This window comes from Pezoporus flaviventris, unplaced genomic scaffold, assembly GCF_033815535.1.
Source record: "Pezoporus flaviventris isolate CSIRO_AGI_PZ_B2104156 unplaced genomic scaffold, CSIRO_AGI_Pfla_v1 ptg000036l, whole genome shotgun sequence".
Classification (NCBI taxonomy): domain Eukaryota; kingdom Metazoa; phylum Chordata; class Aves; order Psittaciformes; family Psittacidae; genus Pezoporus; species Pezoporus flaviventris.
The window spans coordinates 5,730,007-5,750,516 of NW_026892584.1; the positions used below are offsets into that span (position 1 = coordinate 5,730,007).

General features: G+C 41.6%; 1 protein-coding gene and 1 long non-coding RNA gene across 3 annotated transcripts; one reads left to right on the forward strand and one right to left on the reverse strand.

Annotated features, from left to right (window-relative positions):
- Positions 1 to 1,854: 1,854 nt before the first annotated feature.
- Positions 1,855 to 14,001, reverse strand: WEE1 (WEE1 G2 checkpoint kinase). 2 transcript variants are annotated; one of them, XM_061462962.1, is made up of 11 exons: positions 13,890 to 14,001; positions 9,740 to 9,948; positions 9,239 to 9,305; positions 8,983 to 9,155; positions 7,908 to 8,029; positions 7,107 to 7,253; positions 6,543 to 6,638; positions 6,376 to 6,461; positions 5,976 to 6,146; positions 5,739 to 5,884; positions 1,855 to 3,244 (listed from the first exon to the last, which is right to left on the reverse strand). In XM_061462962.1, the coding sequence occupies exons 1-11, from the start codon at positions 13,941 to 13,943 to the stop codon at positions 3,094 to 3,096; spliced, it is 1,422 nt and encodes a 473-aa protein (XP_061318946.1). In that variant the 5' UTR covers positions 13,944 to 14,001; the 3' UTR covers positions 1,855 to 3,093. The 2 variants fall into 2 exon arrangements, with proteins under 2 accessions (XP_061318946.1, XP_061318945.1); XM_061462961.1 differs by lacking the exon at positions 13,890 to 14,001 and adding an exon at positions 12,010 to 12,852.
- LOC133274155 (uncharacterized) lies at positions 13,867 to 20,422 on the forward strand. The gene is made up of 3 exons (XR_009745046.1): positions 13,867 to 14,002; positions 14,655 to 14,780; positions 20,346 to 20,422. It is a non-coding gene; the product is annotated as an uncharacterized LOC133274155 (long non-coding RNA).
- The last annotated feature ends 88 nt before the right edge of the window (positions 20,423 to 20,510 follow it).

Consider the following 20,510-nt stretch of genomic DNA (forward strand, 5'->3'; position numbering starts at 1 on the left):
CTTGTTTACTTGGGAGAAGAGACTAACACCCACATCACCCCAACCTCCTTTCAAGTAGTTGCAGAGAACTATAAGATGTCCTCTGAGCTGCCTACTCTCCAGACTAAACACCCCAAGTTCCCTCAGCTGTTCCTCATCAGATTTGTTCTCCAGAACCTTCATCATTTTGTTGCCCTTTTCTGGAACCGCTCCAGTCCCTCAATGTCTCTCTTGCAGTGAAGGGCTCAAAACTGAACACAGTATTCAAGACACAGCCTCACCAGTGCTGAGTACGGGGGGACAATCCTTTCCTTAGAAGTGCTGGTCATGCTGTTTCTGATACAAGCCAGGATGCTATTTGACTTTCCTGGCTACCTAGGCACAAAAGCTGGCTCATATTCAGCCAGATGTCAACCAACACCCCAGGGTCCTTTCTCTCCGAGCAGCTTTCAATGTTGCAAGGGGTTGTTGTGACCCAAACGCAGAACCTGGTACTGAGCCTTGTTGAACCTCATACAGTTGGTCTCAGTCCATCAGTCAAGGCTGTTCAGGTCCCTCTGGAGAGCCTCGCTACCCTCAAGCATATAAATATTCCTGCCCAACTTGGTGTCCTCTGCAGACTTTCTGAGGCTGCACTCAATCACCTCATCCAGATCACCGACAGGTATCAAACAGAACTGACCCCAATCCTGAGCTCTGGGGACCACTTGTGACCAGCTGCCAACTGCATTTAACTCCATTCACCACCACTCTTTCGGGTTGGCCATCCACCCATCTTTTTATTCAGCAAAGAGAACACCTCTGCCTGCTTACATAGCCACTGTATATGGCTTGTTTGCACATCAATACCTGTATTGATGTCACAAGCCTCTGAAAATGAGTGATGCAAGAGCATACAATTATCATAGGTATGTCAAGTCTATTACGCTATAGGGGAAGACTATATTTGTTGATCCCCCACCAGCTGATGACTGTTAAGAAAAAGTATGTTTTAAAAGCAGTCTCATTTAGCATAGATGAACATTAAAACACTGCAACAAAGAGATATTTTTTCTCTCACAAACAAGACATCTTACAAAGTAAAAACTTAAAGCTATTCCAGTCTATCAGCTTTTACTGACAAGAATTGCATACCCAGAGAATATTATTCAAATTAGATTACCTAAACCAAGCCTCTGAATTACAGTCATATGGATAGCACTTACAAATAAAAATTCTAAGCAGCTTTCATTAGCTGACTGCAAAATGAAATTATGACCACCCATTCAATTCACATACAGCTTGTCTGACAATCACCTGCACCACTTTAATACACGTAAAAGCTTCCCCAACAGACTAATCTGTTACGCCTTTATTAGCTGCCCTGTATCTCTCCTTTTCATGAGGGACAAAGGACATGCGTATTTTATGCCCACGCCACAGAACATGCTATCACTGTGTTCCCTAGAGTATTCCTATTTCTCCCACTGTTCTCTTCCCAACTTCTAAATAAGTTGAATTTATTCAACTTCTCATCCTCAGCAATTCATGAATTTTCCTCCTTACCTCAGACCAGGTCTTTCACCACAGTTTCATCTAGTCCTCCCATCTTCACAGTCATGCGTTCCACTTCAAATCTTCCAAGGGCTTAATCTTTTCAACATGTAGTATCATTTCTGAAGCTGTAGAGACAGACTGCTAGATACTAATGCAGACTGTGGTACTTCCCTCTTACAGTAACTATCAGAAAGTATGCCATCTTCCACTCTCACTAGAGGGAGCCACAGGCATTACACAGGAGCAGGAAGCAGATCTAATCAGGTCTTGCCATAGTATATTCCTAACTCAGTATTTTATTTCCACAACTATAGGGCTAAATAAGCGTAAAAGACAACATTAAACAAAACTTTTAACTTTAATATTCAAATTCAACACTAGTAAGAACAAACAGAGCACAAATGGGAAACACTGTTTAAACTAAAATTAATGAAGAGACAAGCCACTAATTAGAACAGTTCTATTTTTTAGCAACATCTGTCAGCCTAGGTCCAACATCAGTACAGATTCTGATGGCCACTTCCTGTTCATTTTGGAACTTTGAATAGTTAATCTTTGTCTGTTGGCATGTCAAACTGCAGTTTCAGTAAAGTATACTATAAACACCAAACTTATGTACATAAACTGTGAAGAACAACTTGAACACTTACACTAAATAATTATTTACAAGTACTCCAACATTAAAAAAAACAACAAAAAACCAAACATAAAATAGCCTCAAAGAATGGACAACTGAAGAGAATAAAAACACGTAAAGAGAACCTTATTAGAAAGAATTACAAAACATCAATAGCCAAGACATTAACAATTGCACTACACTAATACAGAGCCCAAATATTAAATTGGTGCATTATTTCTCAATGCACTAGCTTTGAGAGAAAAATGCTGCCTTCGCTAAAATGCAGCTTAATTTGTTTCACGTAATTGTTTTTACAAGAAGCCTATTAACACAATAATGATTGTTTTAATGCTACAGTTTACAGCAAGGACAACAAACTAAAAATAGCAGCAGTTCCACTTGGCACTTAATTCCACAGGTTTCTAAGCTGTGGTTTATGCAATGCCTACAAAGTGCTCCCAGTTGAATATACAAATAAAATTCACAATAAAAGTTTACCTGACATCAGGTACATTGAGTGTAGGTGGCCTTAAAGCCAAAAACGTATTCCCCTCTGCTCCAAAAGTATCAGTAACTACCAAAGCAAGGCCCCCTCCCTCCCTCTTAAAAATCATTAGGGATATTACTTCTTATTACAATGCCGTAACGCTACAAAGCAGCACACCACTATAGTGGTTAACCCTGGGACAATGTAACATCTAACAGTGTAACTGAAAAGCTTATGGACTAATATCCAGGATCTTCTATGGCCAAGATAGTAACAGAGTCCATTAACTCAAATGGTTAATACAGCTTATCAGCCATATTGTACAAGAACGAACCCAGAAACAATTTGTGTAAAACTAGTGACACTGACCAAAGACAGGACAAGAAACCAGGAATTGAATTCTTTCAATTCTTTGGGCTTCAGTCTGGTGGAGATGCTTAGCCATCCTCAGTAGTTCTTTTATACGTCATAGTTAGTATATAGTAAGACTAACTGAGCGGTTCATTTTCTTTCCAATGAGTCGAGATGGTCTATTTTGTGTTGTAGATCTAGTTGTCATTCTGTCAGTGAACAGTGCTCGCTCCTCAGCTGCAGCCTTTGCCATCTGTGCCTTCTTCAGCTCTCTGTAAGACATTGAGAGAGTCACACATATGCAACGGTAGCAGTAAGGACTATGGGCGTTATCACAGCAAAAGCATTTCAAATGAATTACAGCAGTTTCAGAACTTAAGATCTGCCATCAATTTAGGTCATACTAAGACCATTATCATTCACATCTACCTGTTTACAACCCAAAGGACAGAGGTGGGATGTCTGTTACTCATCTAGATGTTACTTCTTTTAAACAAGGGAAGGAAATGTCAAATTCACATAACTTGGTCAGATTTCAAAACCCATCCTTTTACAAGCAGCTCAACACTTCACTTACCAGAACATGGTAGGATGCTGTTTACTTTCTAGTACAAGCATGTGATAAATCACCAAAGAGCTTGTTACTGAGGTTTGCCCAAATGAAGCATTCATTCACAACTGAATTTTTGTGGAAGATTCAGACAGAGAGACACACACTTAGATTAACAAAGAACACAACCAGCAACAACTCAGGAAGTATCCTTTTCCCTTTGCATTACCCACATCAAGGCTTATCACCAACTAAATCTTTTTCTGCCTAACAAATAAATTTGAGCCCAAACCTGCAAGGCTGAGTCACTGAAGGTATCATAGGTCATTGTCCCTGGGCAATATTCTCTCAACTATTCTGTTTCAGAGAATTACCAATATTCAGTCTGAGAAGAAAGTTACATAAAACTCAGGGGCAAACTATTAAATAGTCTGAGTAAAGAGCAAATTTATCTTGATCAACTATTTCCCCACACACTCCTTTTCTCCTTTCCCTAAATGCTAGCTTATGGCCAAGTGTAATATTTCCTCATAAGCTTTTCTTTCTTCTATCCCAAACTACTCCTCCTCAAAGAATTTTCTCCACCATAAGAACTAGCATTTGTAATGTCACTCGAAATCTGGATTTAAAAGCAAGATCAAATTTCACAAGTTTGCTGCACATTGGTGTAGGTGTATTTAAAGTTACATACTTTACTTTAAATAAATACTCCCGTTGTTGTCAGCCAAAGTATTATTCACTAACACCAATGCCCCATCTAATCCTCCCCACATTAGCACTGTGTCAGTTCACTGCAAGAGAATGCAATCAATTTTTAATTGTCTTCCCTAAAGACTAAACATCAGTCACAAACACATGCATATGTGCACAGCCACCCACCACACCATTACCAGGACATAAGTTTTATAATATACTTCCATTCTTTTCTAGAAGTCTGATCTTGAATTCTTCCTTCCCCTGAAGAAGACAACACAGTAGAAAAGCACTTCCCTACAAGGATTCCTTTCAGGGATGGTAATTTACATACCAAAGTGGTATCTTAAATGGGTCAAAATGCAAGAAGGTTAAAAAAAATAAATAAATAAATCCCAACAAACAAAATAAAACCACCTCAACTAATTTATAGAACACTACCCTCACAATGCTAATAATTACTATGGAGAATTGTTCTTTTTAAATCATTTTTGGATTTACAGTTATAAGGATGTACCCTACTTGATGCCAGGCAAGAAACAGTCTTCACAAAATATTAACTTTGCCTATTTCCCCTTTCACATACAATACATGTTGTCTTTATAAAAGCAAGTTACCTCAACAAAACTGACCACCAATCTGCACAAACTGTCAAATTATTCTTTCTGCAGTCAGTGTAATTCAAAATAAGATTATAAATATAACCATCTGAAATGGAAAGTCTGGCTACATTCAGACTGTAGCAGTGGCAAGATAAGCAGTGAGCAACAGAGAGAATCCAAACGCAAAGCTGGCTATCTTTATTCAAAATGAACCAGTCTGTAAGTAATCTTTGTTGTATATTCCCTCATAGAAACCTGTCTGTTATGCATAACACATGCAAGGTTAACTGTAGTGAAAGATTTATATGACTTCTTCTTAACTTACTAAACTCTTCCTCTGAAACTTATGCAGAAATCAGACCTTCCTAAAGGGAAACTCTTCTTTAAAGCTTTAATTCAGAGTTGAGTGTTTGAGCAAGGGGTAGGACAAGATGACCTCATGATGAAAATGATTCTCTGGTAACTGGATAACACTGCTTGCTGTATACAAGTCATATTAATTCAAAAACATTCCAGATGTGCCATTCCATTTAACTTCAAAACAGGTCATTTAAGTCATGTTTTCCAACATGTGTTAATGTACAGACTACCTAGGAAAACATATAGATGTAAATTACACTCTACCTGTCATGAAAGCATGGCTTATGCTTGAAAAGTTTTTTAAAAACCACAATGTTTCTTATGCGCTGAATACTAATAGTGTAGTTGTGATTCCCTTAAGAGTGTTCAAGAAGTTCCTTCTATGAAGGAAGTTCCTTTTGAAGTTACATAACCCATTTTGTACACTCAGGTAAGTACATGCATACAGATTTGTGGACTTCATGCACAAACAAGGACAGTCCTGCTTTACCGTCACTCTACTATCATATGAAAACCCATTAGAAATTAAGTTAGATTTAAGGTCCCTGAGGAACTACTTACTTCTGCAAAAGTGAATTTTTGAATTTTTCAGCATTCAGTTCTATCCGGAGCTGCTCTGCACTCTTTTTTGCAGCAGAGAGAAGCACTGAATGCTTGACTAGTGCCACAGCTGAAGGCCTTTTCTCTGGATCAGGATTAATCATAACCTTGGAAAAAAAGAAAACAAGGCATTCTAGTTAAGGCCAGTAATACAGTAAATTACACTAATCAGTAAGCCACCAATAGAAGAGTTCTTACTTTTAGTAGGTCTAGTAATTCTTGAGAAAGCACTTGTGGTATTCTAGGTATTTTTCCTTGCCGAATTTCATGCCATTGGTCCCCATTAGATGGAAGTGGTTCAGCCCCAGCAGCACAGACAACAGTCAGAGCAAGAGCAAAAATATCTGCTTTTGGCAAATGAGTGTAGTTCTTGGAAAAAAAAAAAAAAAATTTTACTAGACATAACCCCCAGAAGAAATTTAACAGCTCAACTATTCAGCACTGAACACATCTACAGTATTACAAGTACTACCAGAGTTCAAAGGGAGACCATTTAGGAAGTTTCCCCCTCAGCAAGGAGGCAGCAAACAGCAACTTAATACTCTAAGCAAAACAGCATACAGACTAACATCACTATTTTCCCCAAACAGAACATTACCTCTTGTAGAACTTCATTTGCAAGAAAACGGCTATCACCTTCCTCCACTTGTGGACTAGATACTCGAGTTACATGACCAAGGTCACCTACAAAAACAGAAGCAAGCTATTTTTTTCAGAAGACAAATAAACAATGCAATTCTTTTTAGCATGTGTGCTGCTTCTCACCTATTTTAAATATGACTCTATCAGATGACCAGTCATCATCATCACCTTCTTCTGAAGTTATGCTTGGAACTGATGTCCGAGATATGAAAATATTACCTGAAAAAGAGCAGATTTGTAAAAAAAAAAAAACAAAAACAAAAACAAAAAAAAACCCCGCAAGAAAAAACAAAACAAAACAAAATCACAAGAAACAAAAACAACAAAAAAAATCCAACAAAAAACCTCACCACCAAACCGCAACTGTCCAATTTTTACTTCATCTAGTTTCACTGCAGTAGTTGTATACATACACTGTTTTGCAAGAAGCTGTAACTTACTCTGGCCCCTCTGCTGGAAGGGGAGCCAAGTGTTACGCAAGTAGAGTTAATTACACAAAAAGGACCCACGATAAACGCAACAACAGTTTAAGTTTGCCAGCCAACTTTGTAACTGACATCTTTGTACTGCTGTTTAGAACTTCAGTGAAGAATTTACAGTTAGTAAGGTGTGGCTAACTGCTCATTTTTCTACAGCAGATTAACTGAGGAAGTTGTTAATACAGAGCAAAACATTTTACAGACTTACTGGGCTTGATATCCATGTGTACCAGTGACATTGAATGAATGTACTTTAAACCACGAGCCACCTGAAGTAACAGGTCCTTCAGTTCTGGTTCAGTAAAATAACGCATATTCCTGTAATTTTCACTTATGGCATCTGCTAAGCTGCCACCTAAAACAACATTAAAGAAAACAACATAATTATTTTACATCAAACAGTTGACAAAATGACAACTTGCTTCCAAAAGTATGTACAATTGGCTCCCAAAATAAACAGTGAATATATATCACCGAGAACCTGCTCGTGATGCACAGGAATGGATAAATCTAGTGCTGCATCCCCCTTTTGTAGCCATAGAAAATAATAAATTATTTTTCTGCCGTAGTTGCCTTGCAAATTAACAGGATATCAACACAAGGGAAAAAGATCTCTTCCCTGTCTTCTAAATCTCTGGCAGGGTATCAACCATAGCAAATGCTCCAGAAACCAGGGCCACCTCCCTTTTAAAAAGAAACCCACTGGTAATTCTCTATTCCAGCTTGTACTATTGTCCAGAGAAGAGAACAGTTGCTGCCTGCAAATGCCTCACTGTACTTCCAATATTCTTGAATGCTCAAGACTTTGTCTAAAATTTCGTGCAGGTTTTGCTTCATGGATCTGATATGCCTTTTCAGAACATGAGACACGTTTGAGACAATAATGTATGTGCTATGTGGAGGGCAATCAATTCCTAACTAGTGCTAGGGATTTGTAAGGACACCTATATAACTTAAAAAAATTGATTTTTTTAAAGGAAGTTCAGAACAAGCTGTAAACTTTACTTACCATTGCAATATTCATTCTGTATAAGCATATGATCATCTTCTGCCCACGCTGAGTAGTATCTTACTACATGAGAATGCTGTCCCAGAACTGCGTGCGCATAGACTTCTCTTAAAGCATTTTGCCTGGTACAGTCATAAAAATAACAGCACTCAAGAGTATTATGAGGTTGAATTAGCCTAATTTCAGCTTTATAGAAACACTCATTATAATATCATGCACCACTGCAAGCTCAGGTTTCTAATAAAAACCTTTATATTCAGTTCTGAGGCACCTTAAAGTGGATTTGTAGTTATATTCAAATAGCTAAAATAATTAACATTGCATTGAAGGTCTAAGCATATAGAACCCCAGGTTTTGTTGTAGATAATTCTTGAGGGATCTGCCACTTCCATGACATACTGTCTAATCAACAAGCTTTGAGAAGCATCAGTAAAGACTTAGGAAAAAACTGATAATCATGAGCCAAGAATATGACTGAACTCAAGATTCACAACTTTTTGTATGTAAGTCTGGTATGCAATTTTGAGCAAGTCAAACTTGTGGAGTTTTATATTAATAGTTACTATTAGAACATTTAATTATTTAATAATTATTTGATTAATAGTTACTAGTAGAACAGTGAGGAGGGAAAAAATGTCATGAATCACAGACTCCTTCACAAAAACCAAAACAAGCCCCAAAACTGAATCAACATGTCAAGTTGACAAGGATGAGGACCTAGTTGGGAATATTGCTTTCCTTTCATATGATCATCACTGCAGTTTATTTGTACAGTCCCTCCTGCCATCAATGCAAGTATTATTCTTACTCTGCAGACTAGAACAATAATTGGGACAATTATAATTGGGATAATTGGGACAAGTATCTGATAGAAAAAGACCAGCTAACCTGTCCTCCACAGTACTGCACACTACTCGTAAAAACACATAAGTGACTTCTGTATCTGTTTTACATTTAATTCATGCGTATTTACACTTTTGCCTTAAATTACTTCCCTAGACACCAATAAAAAGAGACACAGGAGGAAAAAGTACCAAGAAGTGGCTTTTAACTTTTAATAGCAGGAAACACTCACTCATCCACTGAGCCAGCTAAGGGTTTCTTGGATCGCTTTATTGCATAAATACAGCCGTCAAGTCTCTTCACACATTTAAACACAGAGCCAAATTCACCAGAGCCAATCTTCTCCAACTCGTGAAATTCTGTTGCATACCGTGACTTCATATTACTTTCTGTTATTGTTATCCTCTGTAAATATTAGAAAGAAAAATAGTTAGATCTGGAGATACATAAAATGCCAAATGTAGTATCAAGATCTAAAGACTAATCACCTTAGCTGGTCTGATCGTTTCATCTTCAGGCTCTCCATCACTTGCTTCCATGTCCTCTCCACAAGAGCTGAAATTCACAACAGTTATTTTTGCAGAAGTAATGTGGCTTAAGTAAACTTAAAACTGAAGTCTAGCAGCTGTTGGTAAAATTAGATCTCAGTGAAACCATTATACCTAAGTTTAGTTGAACTAGTTGAATGCTAGACATTTCATAAGTGCGAACTCTTATATAAGGGTACCTGTTTTTTTCCTCCTCAAGAAAAGACTGTGTGCATAGTTTATGCAGTAAGGTAAAAAGACTGTAGGTCACAGCCTTGTCTATACTCTCTATATATTAATCAGAAGATCTAGTGCTAAACAGGTATTTCATAATATCTCAAAGCAGATACTTTTAAAAGTTGCAAGGAAAAATACTTTTATAGAATCAATTTGTAACAAAATTTTTCCAGCTAAAAGTAGTTCTAAAGATAAGCTTAACAAAGGAAGATAAAAGTTACTCACTCATTCCAGTGTGTTCTCTTCCTCCTACGACATTTTCCTTCAGAGTTGTGAAGAAACATGGAATCAGGAGTGAAGGGATTGATGTTCACATGAGGTGTTCGTCTAATATCATCATCTTGCTTCTCTGATTTCCCAACATTCATAAATAGAGAGCCCCCTCGAAGTTTAACTGAGCTGGAGCCTATTCCTTGTGCTTTAGAAAGCAAACTCTGAAATTATAGGAAAAAAAGACATTTATAAAATTATTAGGCTTTACGCTCCACACATAAACAGTTAAATGAAACACTGAATGTTAGAATAGTTTTTAATAGACAAGAAAGATTACAAAAGCAGTTGTTTTTCTATCTTTAACCATGTCATCACCTAAGCTTCTTGGACAACTCTTTGTCCATGAAATAAACTCAGACGAAACTCACAGACCATTCTGTGCTGTATCACCATGATTTTCACATACAAGATTTAGAAATTAGATCAGACATAGGAAATTATCTTTGGTGACTACAAATTTAGGTGGCGATTAATACTGATGCACAGATGCCTCTTCATGAGCCTTCAAAAAGTTGCTCAAGAACTGACACCAGTATTATGCTGTAAATTCAACATCCAGGCCAGAACTTTTTGGTCATGATTTGTCAGACCAGGTGTCTTCCAGGTACATGATGAAACTTCCCCAGTTTGCACCCCCCCTCTCCTGCATCCTGGTGATGATGCCGAACACTGACCTACTGGATCCTAGTGCCTAACACCTTTCAAAATAAAGAATTAACATAACTAAAGCCTAAACCACCATAGGAAAGAAGGCTCAATGCTTGGAAATCTCAACTGCACTCTCCAAATATGGAACAGATGAAGAGCTTTAAATCACTGTTTCAACACACGTTTCAGTACTTCCACTGGATACCCTGGCCAACTGATTCCTCCAGATTCCAAAAGTAACCTCTCCAAGATAACCCCTGTAGAATTTGGGCACCTAATTTAAAAATCCCACTGACAAGCAGGGTCAGGACCTTGTTTTGGTGTCACAACAAGCCTCTTGCATCTGTAAAGTGTTGCTCCTTACTCGATACAAGATCATCACCAGTTTTACAATTTCCAAATAAGTACCGCTCGTTTCTACTAGTGAAACCTCACTTAAGATGGAAGCTGTAGAAAAGCAATTAACAAGGTTGCCTTCCTCGCACCTTAAATCAGTTGTTTTCGATCTACAGTCTACAGACCTCTAGGAGATTATCCCTGGGGATTATCCTCAGATTACTTCTAAAGGGCTATATGAAAAGTAATCAAGAAAGCAAGTCTATTGTCACTAGATTTAAATTCACTACACCGTGTTTTACATGTTTTACATGAATGTCGAGTTCAAAAGTTGAAATGCCTTACAAAAGTTTGTTATTGCCAGAGTTAAGAGCTACCCATCCCTTAAAGCTTTCAAATCCATTAGTTTAACAGCATCGGCTACTCAAACTGCCTTTTACGTTTCACAAGGAGTGCAGGCACTGAGCTGATGCTGGCGCACCGCGCCAGAACAGCAATGGCACTCGAACGAGACATATCGGTTAGACAGACACACAGGGCAAACTCCAACTCAAGCTTTAGCTTTCTGTTTACTAAGGGACAAATGCCCCCACAACACTAAAATACTTAAGAGTTCACTATTGTGCTTTCACCTTTTCTAGTATTTTCCTCACAAAAGACAGCAAACTCAGCGTACTTATCCATGTATAAGTCGTATACATGAAAGTGTAAAAATGTTTTTACACATGTACCCTTTACGTATATCGCGGTCTGTGCCCCAAGCCCCGTTACTCTACGGGACAAACCGCAGGTTTGCGGGGGGCGGCCAGCCGGCAGGCAGCCACTACTGCAGAGCGAGCCGAGCGGCGAAGGCCCTAGGGGGGGGCCCCGCCCGGTCGGGTTCAAGGAGCAACGCAGAGCGCGACGCCCACCCGCTCCCTTCCCCCCCTCCCCCCCCCGCTGCTCCCTGGCTTGGGCCCACCGGGGCGCGCAGGCCGAGCGTCTGCCCCCGCCGATTACATAACCGTAACGGCTGTGGGCAGCACCCGGGCTAACGCCAATTCGCCGCTGCGGCCAGGCGGGGTGGCGCAAGCGGCTCGCGGGACGGGCTGCGAACTCATGCGGGCCCCCATAGGCCCTCAACACCCGCATTTCAACCTCCGGGCGCGACGCCTCCCGCCGCAGACGAGCCCAGCCCCCCCCCCCCGCCCCGGGCAGGCTGCCCCCAGGAGGAGATGGCGGGGCGGCCGGTGGCTCACCTTGGGAGTGTGGGGCGTGTCGAAGAGGCGCAGCTTGCGGAAAGTCTTGTGAGGCGGAGTGCCGGGGTAGTCGGGCAGCGGCGAGCTGGGCTCCTCGCTCCGCACCCGGTATCCACTAGCCGCGGCGCGTGGCGGGGAGCCATCGCAGTAGCGGCGGCCCTTGTGAGGGGGGGGCGGCGAGGGCGAGCCGGCCATGAAATAGGTTCCGGGAGACTTCACCGGAGAGGAGCCGAATCCCTCCTCCTCCCACGAGTCCCCCTCGTCCGGCAGCGGCGCCGCCGCGGCCTCCATCTCCTCCTCCTCCAGCAGGGGTGGGTCGCCCCGCGCCGGGGTGCGAGCAGCCGAGAGCGGCGAGTCTGCCTCCTGGAAGGCCGAATCCGCCTCCTGGAAGGCCGAGTCCTCGCCGGTGCTGTTGCAGCTGCTGCCGCCGCCTTCCTCCTCCTCGTCCTCCTCCTCCTCCTCCTCGCAGTCGCTGTGGGCGCTCAAGAACAGCAGTTTCTGCCGGATCGGGGCAGCCGCCCGCCGGGCCGAGACCCGCCGCGGCGGCGCCGCCTGCTGCAAGCTGAGGAAGCTCATGGCGGCCCGCTGCGAACCCCGCTGAGGGCCGCGCCCGCTGTGCCTGCGCTGCCCCAAGTCTGCCGGGCGCAGTACGCACCTGGGTGTAACGCTGCCCCCAGGCACGGCTCACCTCACGCTGTTCGGACTCCGCGGCTTTCCCGCGACCGTTAATCACGTGGCACACGCGCCAGCCAATCACGCCCACCCACTCGGTTTGAAAACACCGAGGGCGGGGGCGGAACCACACGCGGCCGCGTCACGGGGCCCTTTGGCGCGAACGCCGGGAGCGGTGGGGCGGGGGCGGGGCGGGGCTCAGGCACCCGAAGCCGGCCCCGGTGCGGACACACGTACGTGTCAGCTCGCAGTGGCGCGGGCTTGCGCCATCTTTGCCGCGGGCGGCGGTACCGCCCAGGAGCGGGCGTTGGACGGGCGGGGATGTCGGGCTGCCCTGCCCTGCCCTGCCCGGCCGCCTTCTGCCCTTCCGTGGCCGCAGCGACCCGCTTCACAGCAAGGCTGTTCTGCTCCCTTTCTGTTGGTTGGAACGCACAAAAATCTCGTGGCGCCCCAAACCAGTAACAATTCCCATTAGGCCAGTTAAAGACTGCATTTTTTAGCTAAGCCGTAAAAACAGTACATTCCAAATAACTCGATTCAGGTGACTTACAATGCAGTCAAAACCACAGGAGCCTCAAATACAACACCTCACGCTGTTAGCAATAACTCCTACAAGACACCAAAAGGAACTCGGCACAGTAAACGTGACTTACCGAAGGTGCCATTTATCAGGCTGTCTCCCTACACGTGCCAAAACAGTCTCTCAGCTTCATTTTCCACCTCTTAACCACCTCGATGAAACGTATCGCAACAAAACCACCAATCTTCTTCCTGTACCAAATCACCCTAAAATTAACCCCCTGGGTAATAAAGGTCCTGAAAAATTAGGCTCTTTCCAGCCACAGGAGCTGGGAAAAAAAGCCTGGTGCATGTCACTGTATGAATTTCCCTGTCCTTCCCCACGCTCTTGGTGCAGCACAGCATCTGCCGGATGTGCAGGTAGCATCAAGGGTTTGCCTCCCTGGCAGTTGAGGGGCACCTAGGATGCTTGGACTCCACAGCACAGCCCCTCTTCTGCCAGCCTGTGCTCCTCGCCAGCCTCCTTCCCAAAGCCTACCTCTCACACCTGCAGGGCAAACCCTCATCTACTGCAAATGGCACTCTTCTGCACAGAGCAGCACGGTCTGGCTTTGAGTCTGAAAGCTTCTAAGATAACAAACCAGAACACCTAAGACCTGGCCAATAGAAATCGTAAGTTTGTACTTAACCATGTTTCTGTTGTTTGCTGATCTGTTGCTGGGTCGCTGATCCTCGATATCCATGGGCAGAAGCCTCAGAAGCAATCTGGGACATGGTTCCAGCTCCCATGGCTGTAGCCGAGGTACAGATGTTGCTGCTGCTGAAGGAAGGCCCTTTTTTTTTTTGCTGCCTGCTGAAACAGGACACCCATATGTCCATTAGGTAGTTATTTGTACACAGATTTTCCACTGAGGCACAAACCAAAAATACCAGAATACATTTTTATCCATTTTCAACACTGGTGCTGTTAATACAACTGCCGCTCTCCAAGTGCCCACATACTTTCAGGAAGTAACAACCAACACAGGGATGCTGGTGTCCCATACTCTGCTACTGCTAGCAACTCCTCCTTTTTAAACCTTTTCTATGTGAAGATACCCACTTCTTTGTGGAGGGCTGCTGTGCAGGGCAGTGTAACTGTCTCCAGCAGCTCTCACCAGTACTCTGCAGGGGGTGGCTGGCTGTGCCACCCGCACTGCACGAACCTAAGAGCATTTGAAATTAATTTGGCTAAGTGGACCAGCCGTCAATGAAATTCACACGATGCCTGTGCAGTGAAATGGCTTTGCTCAGAGCTCTGTCACCTTGAGACATGTGGGTCATAACCCTTTTCTTTTGTAAGGCCTACACAGAAACATTTCTGCTTTAGTATCGCATCCCTACCTGTTTCTCACACTTTCAATAGCCTGAAAGCTAAGACAGTTGTTTCGGTTTGGGGTTTTTTTGTTTTTCAGGACAAGCAGTGGTGAGCCACAAGAGCACACTCTTTGACATTATGGAAATGCCCTGAAAACTACTTTCAGAAAACTGAAAGTAGCCAACCTAACCTATGAAAACAGGATTAGGCAGCATTTACAGAGGTACAGCTACATCAGACTAAGTGCTGTAAAAACACTTGGTGTGCAATAATTTAGAATCATGCTAATGTCCCATTAAAAAAACTAATGTTTAAAACCAAAGCGTGCTGTACAACAAATACTAAAGCGTTCAAGTTTTGGAACAGATGATGTAAGAGAAGGCTATTAAAAAATACAGCCTGTATCTCCTCGGTTAAAGTCCACAGAGGGAGATGCAAAGCAGTTCCTAAAACATCCCAGCTACCATCTGCGGCTTGCTTCAGTCATATATGAAGCTTTCTTTTCTTTAAAAAAAAGTAAAGAATTTAAGCTTTCTATAAACCCCTTCCCCTGAAATGTCAAAGTTTCCTTCCCAAAATCAACCTAAATAGAACTGGTGCTGCTTTGCTTTCAGCAGTCTACTAACTAACACAGGTATTTAGTGAGGGTAAGTGGCAAAATGAAATTCAGCAGCCCTGTTGTATAGACTTTAACTAATGTATTGCTAATCACTTCAGTTTAAGTGGGACAAAGTCAAATGGAACAATTCAGAATTTGTACACAGATGGAAGTATTTTTGAAGACAATACAGAGGAAAGGAAAAAAGGAACAGAGAAAGAAAGAAACACCAGTAACAGCTTTAAAAAGAAAGTTTATTTCCAAACTGAGAGCAAATAAGAAAGGGAAGTACTGAATAAATACGTAATTATAACAAAATGCATAGTTGCTATATAAGGACAGCCTTTGTAGGCTTCATAAATGTGCTGTTCTGAATTTGCATCGCTTGTTTTTTTGCTGTGCTTTCATGGGACCATAAGCGGTTGCATTGAAGAGAAGATTATTTTCCCCCTAGAAAGTGGCAACTCTGTTCTCTTGCCCCCATGACAACACTACAATGAACATTGGTAGGCCTACAAACAGCCTAACGAAAAAGCACCGCAGAGCCAATTTGCTTAGAGGGTGCATTAGCAATCATCACAGGAGGAAGAGAGGTGAGCAGGGAAGAGCTCTGCAGGCTTCTCCTGCGCCACACTGTAAGCCAAATTCATCACAAATTCTCTGATACTGAGAACTGCACCTTTGAGCAAACAAACTAAAGCCCTGATCCTCCAAATAGATAAAACAGCATGTAACTTTATGTCCGGGTGGTGCCTGACAGATACCCCTGCAAACGTGAGCAGTTTAAGAGTTTTCAGGATATATTTGCAAAACTTGCTTCTGTTTGGTTTTTGTGGCTTTTTTTTTTCAATAATAGTTGCTTTTAAATTAAAAAATAAGTATATCAGTCTGGTGCACTGAGGATTTTGCTACCAGACATACTTATCTGGGGCAGCACACATTCACCAACAAACAAGTGCTTTTAACTAGGAGTTTTCAAGCTCAAGGAAAACAGTTGTTCCCTCTTTTGTGGGTAGCAGGGGAATACAAATAATGATGAATGGAAAAGAAATGGAACAAAGGCTCATTTGTCTGTGTGTCAGAGGGAACTGCCACAGAAGAGGGTACACTGCCATCTTATCAGCATTTCCTGAACTCACAAGTTCATCTGCAATCCCCCCAAAATCTCTTTGATCAAATTAGTTCTGCCAAAAACTGGATTAAACCCATTCTGCATCAGCCAGCACAGTTGTGAAACTACGATGAATTCATCTTATAAGATGGGTAAATGGAGTGAAAAAGCGGAAGAGAAGGAGGGTCAAGTTGCTGATATAAAAAACAGAAACACTACAGCCACCTGTGCCAAAACTGTTGCTGGAGAACCAGGATCAGGGACAGATCTGTGCTATTTCTGGCTTTTCTCTTTGGTTTCAGCAGGTACCCAGAGACCAGTGTGCTTGTTACCAGTGCCAGTGATGGCATTCCAGTGTTCATGGAAGATCTGGTATATACAGGGCTAATGGGCCTCAGTAGTAGTGTGCTAACTGGGAGATGTTGTCTCCGGACCACCAAGAGTTTAAAGGTTAGTTTATCTGAGGTTGTGCTGCTAACAGCTGATGTTAGCTGGCAACCTCTTTTCTTCATTACAAGGTCCAGAGTTGAATGGGTTCTCCATCAAAGGTGGATTTTGTGTCCAAAGACGTGCCTGTAGTTGATGCTGCCAATCCTTTTACTCTTTTTAGCCTATAGTCTGCATGCAGATAGAACATTTCTAAAGGGTGTATTCACCCAGAAATTATAAATAGTAAGAGCAAGAAAACAAGGTGGAGAACAGAATGGGGAATTTGACAGGACCTAGGATGCCTCCCAAAGTAAAGAGCACCTTCTGGGCCCAAACCCTGGGAATTTAAGGATTGAAAATACGCATCAGTCATAATACACAAGGTACATTAAAAAAAACAAAACCAAACCAAAACAAAAACTACAGGCTTTGCCAAGCAGTCACATACAATTCAGTATTTCTCTGTGACTATGACAGCACATTCTTTTTAGTGACTCCCTTTTTGCCTGTACACCTGCCTCTTAACACTTGAAATCTCTGCTTACAAAGTGGCAAAAGAATCTATTTGAGAGTTGTATTCAGATCAGCAATTTCCTCCGTAACGTACTAAAAGTTGAAGAGACAGAATGATTGCCATGACTGAAAGCAGGTACAATTTGAATGCCCCATTCCTTTACTGAAGTGAAAATGATCTGAATAGAACATAATCTGCAATTAAAAACCTCAAAATACCTAACGCACGTAAACTAAATAGTCACTACTAGTTTCCCAGGATCATTAGCTTGCTTTCTTTTTCTCCTTCAGGGAACACGTAAAAATCACAGAAGAGGTACTCAACTTTTTTTTCAAATTTACTACTATTCATTTTATAAATCTCTTACACATTATCATGTAAGGTAAGACATTTTTCCAAGCATTTTTAGGGATGCAGATAAAAAGATAGTAGCCTAGTAAAAGTTTCAAGAAGTTCAGATACCTTCTTCCCACTAACATCATCCTTAGGAAGCTATGTACATTCAAAAACCCGTCTCTTACATCTTGAATATATGGTTAAAAAAAAAAAAAGCTAATCCTGCCTGTCCCAGTCTTGTACTTTCAGAAAGCACAAGACTGACAAACCTGTCTTGCACTTTAAGGCTTTTCAGTCATTACAACCTATATTCAAAATCTGAATTAGCTCTATACCAAAGCAAAGAGCTCAGTAGAGATGTAGCTTTGGAACATTGTCTTCTCCAGGAGCTTTCTACAGTCGTGATACGTTTCTGTTACACCAGCAGACCTGCCAGATGTTAGGCTTCCTTTCCTATCTTGCCTCAGTAAGACAAGCTCAGAAGCCTCTCAGCCAAAAACTATAGAATCAAGCAGTAACATTGTGGAGAGTCTAAAACTCCCCAGAAAAATAAGTAAAATACAGCAGTCAGTCAATCTAAGGGCTGGCAAGGGACTTAAACAAAGGAAAGACAAAAATGTTGGGGTTTTGACAGTAACAGAGAACACTTTTGTTACAGAAGTAATTCTGCACGATCACTTCTGCCCTGAAATTGTAAATGTTTTGCCATTCCTTTGAGTAAAAGGCTCAAATAATCAAACCAGAGCAAAAATAATCCAAATAAAATCTCTTACTGCTTCAGAACCTGAGATGGATGGCATTTAAGGGGGTCATATTTCCATTAGAGATAAATACACAAATTGCATAGGACATTATGTTTGCTTGTTGATAAAAGCTTGTATGTTTATTGGGATCATAAAAGTCTGCTTTAAGTATAACCCTCAGTTGAAAACGTCTGGTATCACATTCCCAATAGGGTTAGGTGTCAGCCACTTACTGCTAATGGTGATGATCTAATTAGACTGTTAAGTTTTGCTTTGGCCAACTGAACTTTGCTAGCAGAATTAAAAACAGCATCAAAGGAATGTCAAACTGCTGGCAACTCCCGAGCTACATTTTACAATACACATAACACAAAGAAAAATGCTTGTTTCTATGTATTATTTGGAGCGTAGTTTACTATACAGGACACAGGAAATGACAGTAGCTGTTGATTATTTTTTTTTTTGTCTTTCGTAATAAAGGTCCATAGGTAAGTTTTTCCATTGATGGAGCAAAAAATACTTTTGGGGATCTAGTGTTCAAATATATATATTGCTTTGCAAAAAAATAGGAATACCTTACTATGAACAACCGGCTGGAGTTTGCATTCATGCATCTGCAAGGACAAGGCATGTGTTAATTTCTGTCTTTTTTCAGGACAAAAGATGCATGCTGAATAAATATATTTTTAAAGTTCCAAACAACTGTAAATAAATATTATGGATAATTTCATTGTTTTCATTCAATGACAAACCAAGAATGACTGAATAGGTTTGTTATAGGGCATTTGTCAATCCAGGGTGTGCAATCTGACTAACAGCTGTAACGCTGAAGTTGCCCGATTCCAAAACAGTTTTAGCACATCCTGACTCCATGCCATCTTTTCCTGGTGGCTCATTACTGTTTAAATATCTTCTTGTCCTTTGGAAGGATCCCTGACTGCACTCAGAGAAGTACACAGCATGCAGTCAAACAAGTGACTCCCGGCAGTATTTGAGGGGTTATGAGGGTTTGGAACTAGAGTAAAGTTTAGGAAGAACATCCTTCCAAGCTCAGACATTTCGTTTATCTGGATTATCAGCTCTGACCTTCTCCTGTGTGCTAAGCAGACACCACATGCTTTATCTTGTACACTGTGCCTGAGTATCTCTGGTATCGGTCAGCTGATCAATTGCTGAGATTAATTCTACCATCAGGGATTATGGCTGTTTACAATTTTAAACAGGCTTCAGGATTTACTCTTAAAAAAACACACTCTTCCAGCGTCAGCCTATTCATGTGTTCTTTGGCATTAGCTCTTTAGGGCAAAGACTGTCCTATTGTTATGCACGGTATTTGTAACACAATAGGTCATCAGCCTCTCTCTTTTTACTGTCAGGAGAGGCACTCAACTACAGTAACAAAAAGCCAAACCACAGTGGTGAAGAACTGTAGAAACGTTTAAAACGTAAGAGTTGACTGTAGAGTCTAGAGAAACTTTGGTTTTATTCCTCTAAGGGAAGAGTTTGTATAGACTTGGAATTCAAATTGAAAGAAAAATTCTGACAGGGAATGCTGGAAATGTGGGAGCCAGTTTGTAAGTGGAAGCGATATACTGAGGTGCTGTATTTTATAAGATTCCTCTTTCATAAATTATTTCCTTCCAGTGTGCCAAAGGATTCCTGTTGAATAGAACTTTCAAAAAGAGGAGTAAAATATACGGGGAAAGGATAGAGTTTTCTACTGCCAAAAGCCCAACCCTTTTTGTTATATTACTTGTGTCCTCCTGAAATCCTTTCCACCAGCATTCCTACCTAACCTGATTTCATCCTGTCCAGTTTCCATACCGGACCTTCCGACACCATCAGGCAGCATCAGCTTACCAAAACAGCTCCTTCCACTGTGCTCTGAATGGAAGCAGGGCAGAAAGTCACACAGGTCTCTCCACTCTGAAAACAAGTCCATTATGAATAGAGGTCTCACAGCTAAGACACATGTAGTCACCTCAGCTTCTCTTTAAACACCAAGCACCTTAAGTCAGTCTGGCTTATTTATTCAGTAAGTATGTTTTCCTTTATAGGGGTAGCTTGCACAACATGGAAGCACTACCTCTGACTTGGGAGCTTTGCAAGACTAACAGGTAAGATACCAGTAAGATAAATAATTAAAAAAATACTGCAGCTTTTCCCAGCTGAGCTAGTTCTGAATGCCTTGCAGCAAACCCAACTAGTATGAAAGAAGAAAA

Coding starts and splice junctions, on each gene's coding strand:
- WEE1 (XM_061462961.1), bottom strand. CDS start 12,585: ATGAGCTTCCTCAGCTTGCAGCAGGCGGCGCCGCCGCGGCGGGTCTCG. Junction 9,156..9,238: donor AAACGATCAGACCAGCTAAG/GTGATTAGTCTT, acceptor TAATATTTACAG/AGGATAACAATAACAGAAAG. Junction 5,885..5,975: donor AATTACTAGACCTACTAAAA/GTAAGAACTCTT, acceptor TTTTTTTCCAAG/GTTATGATTAATCCTGATCC.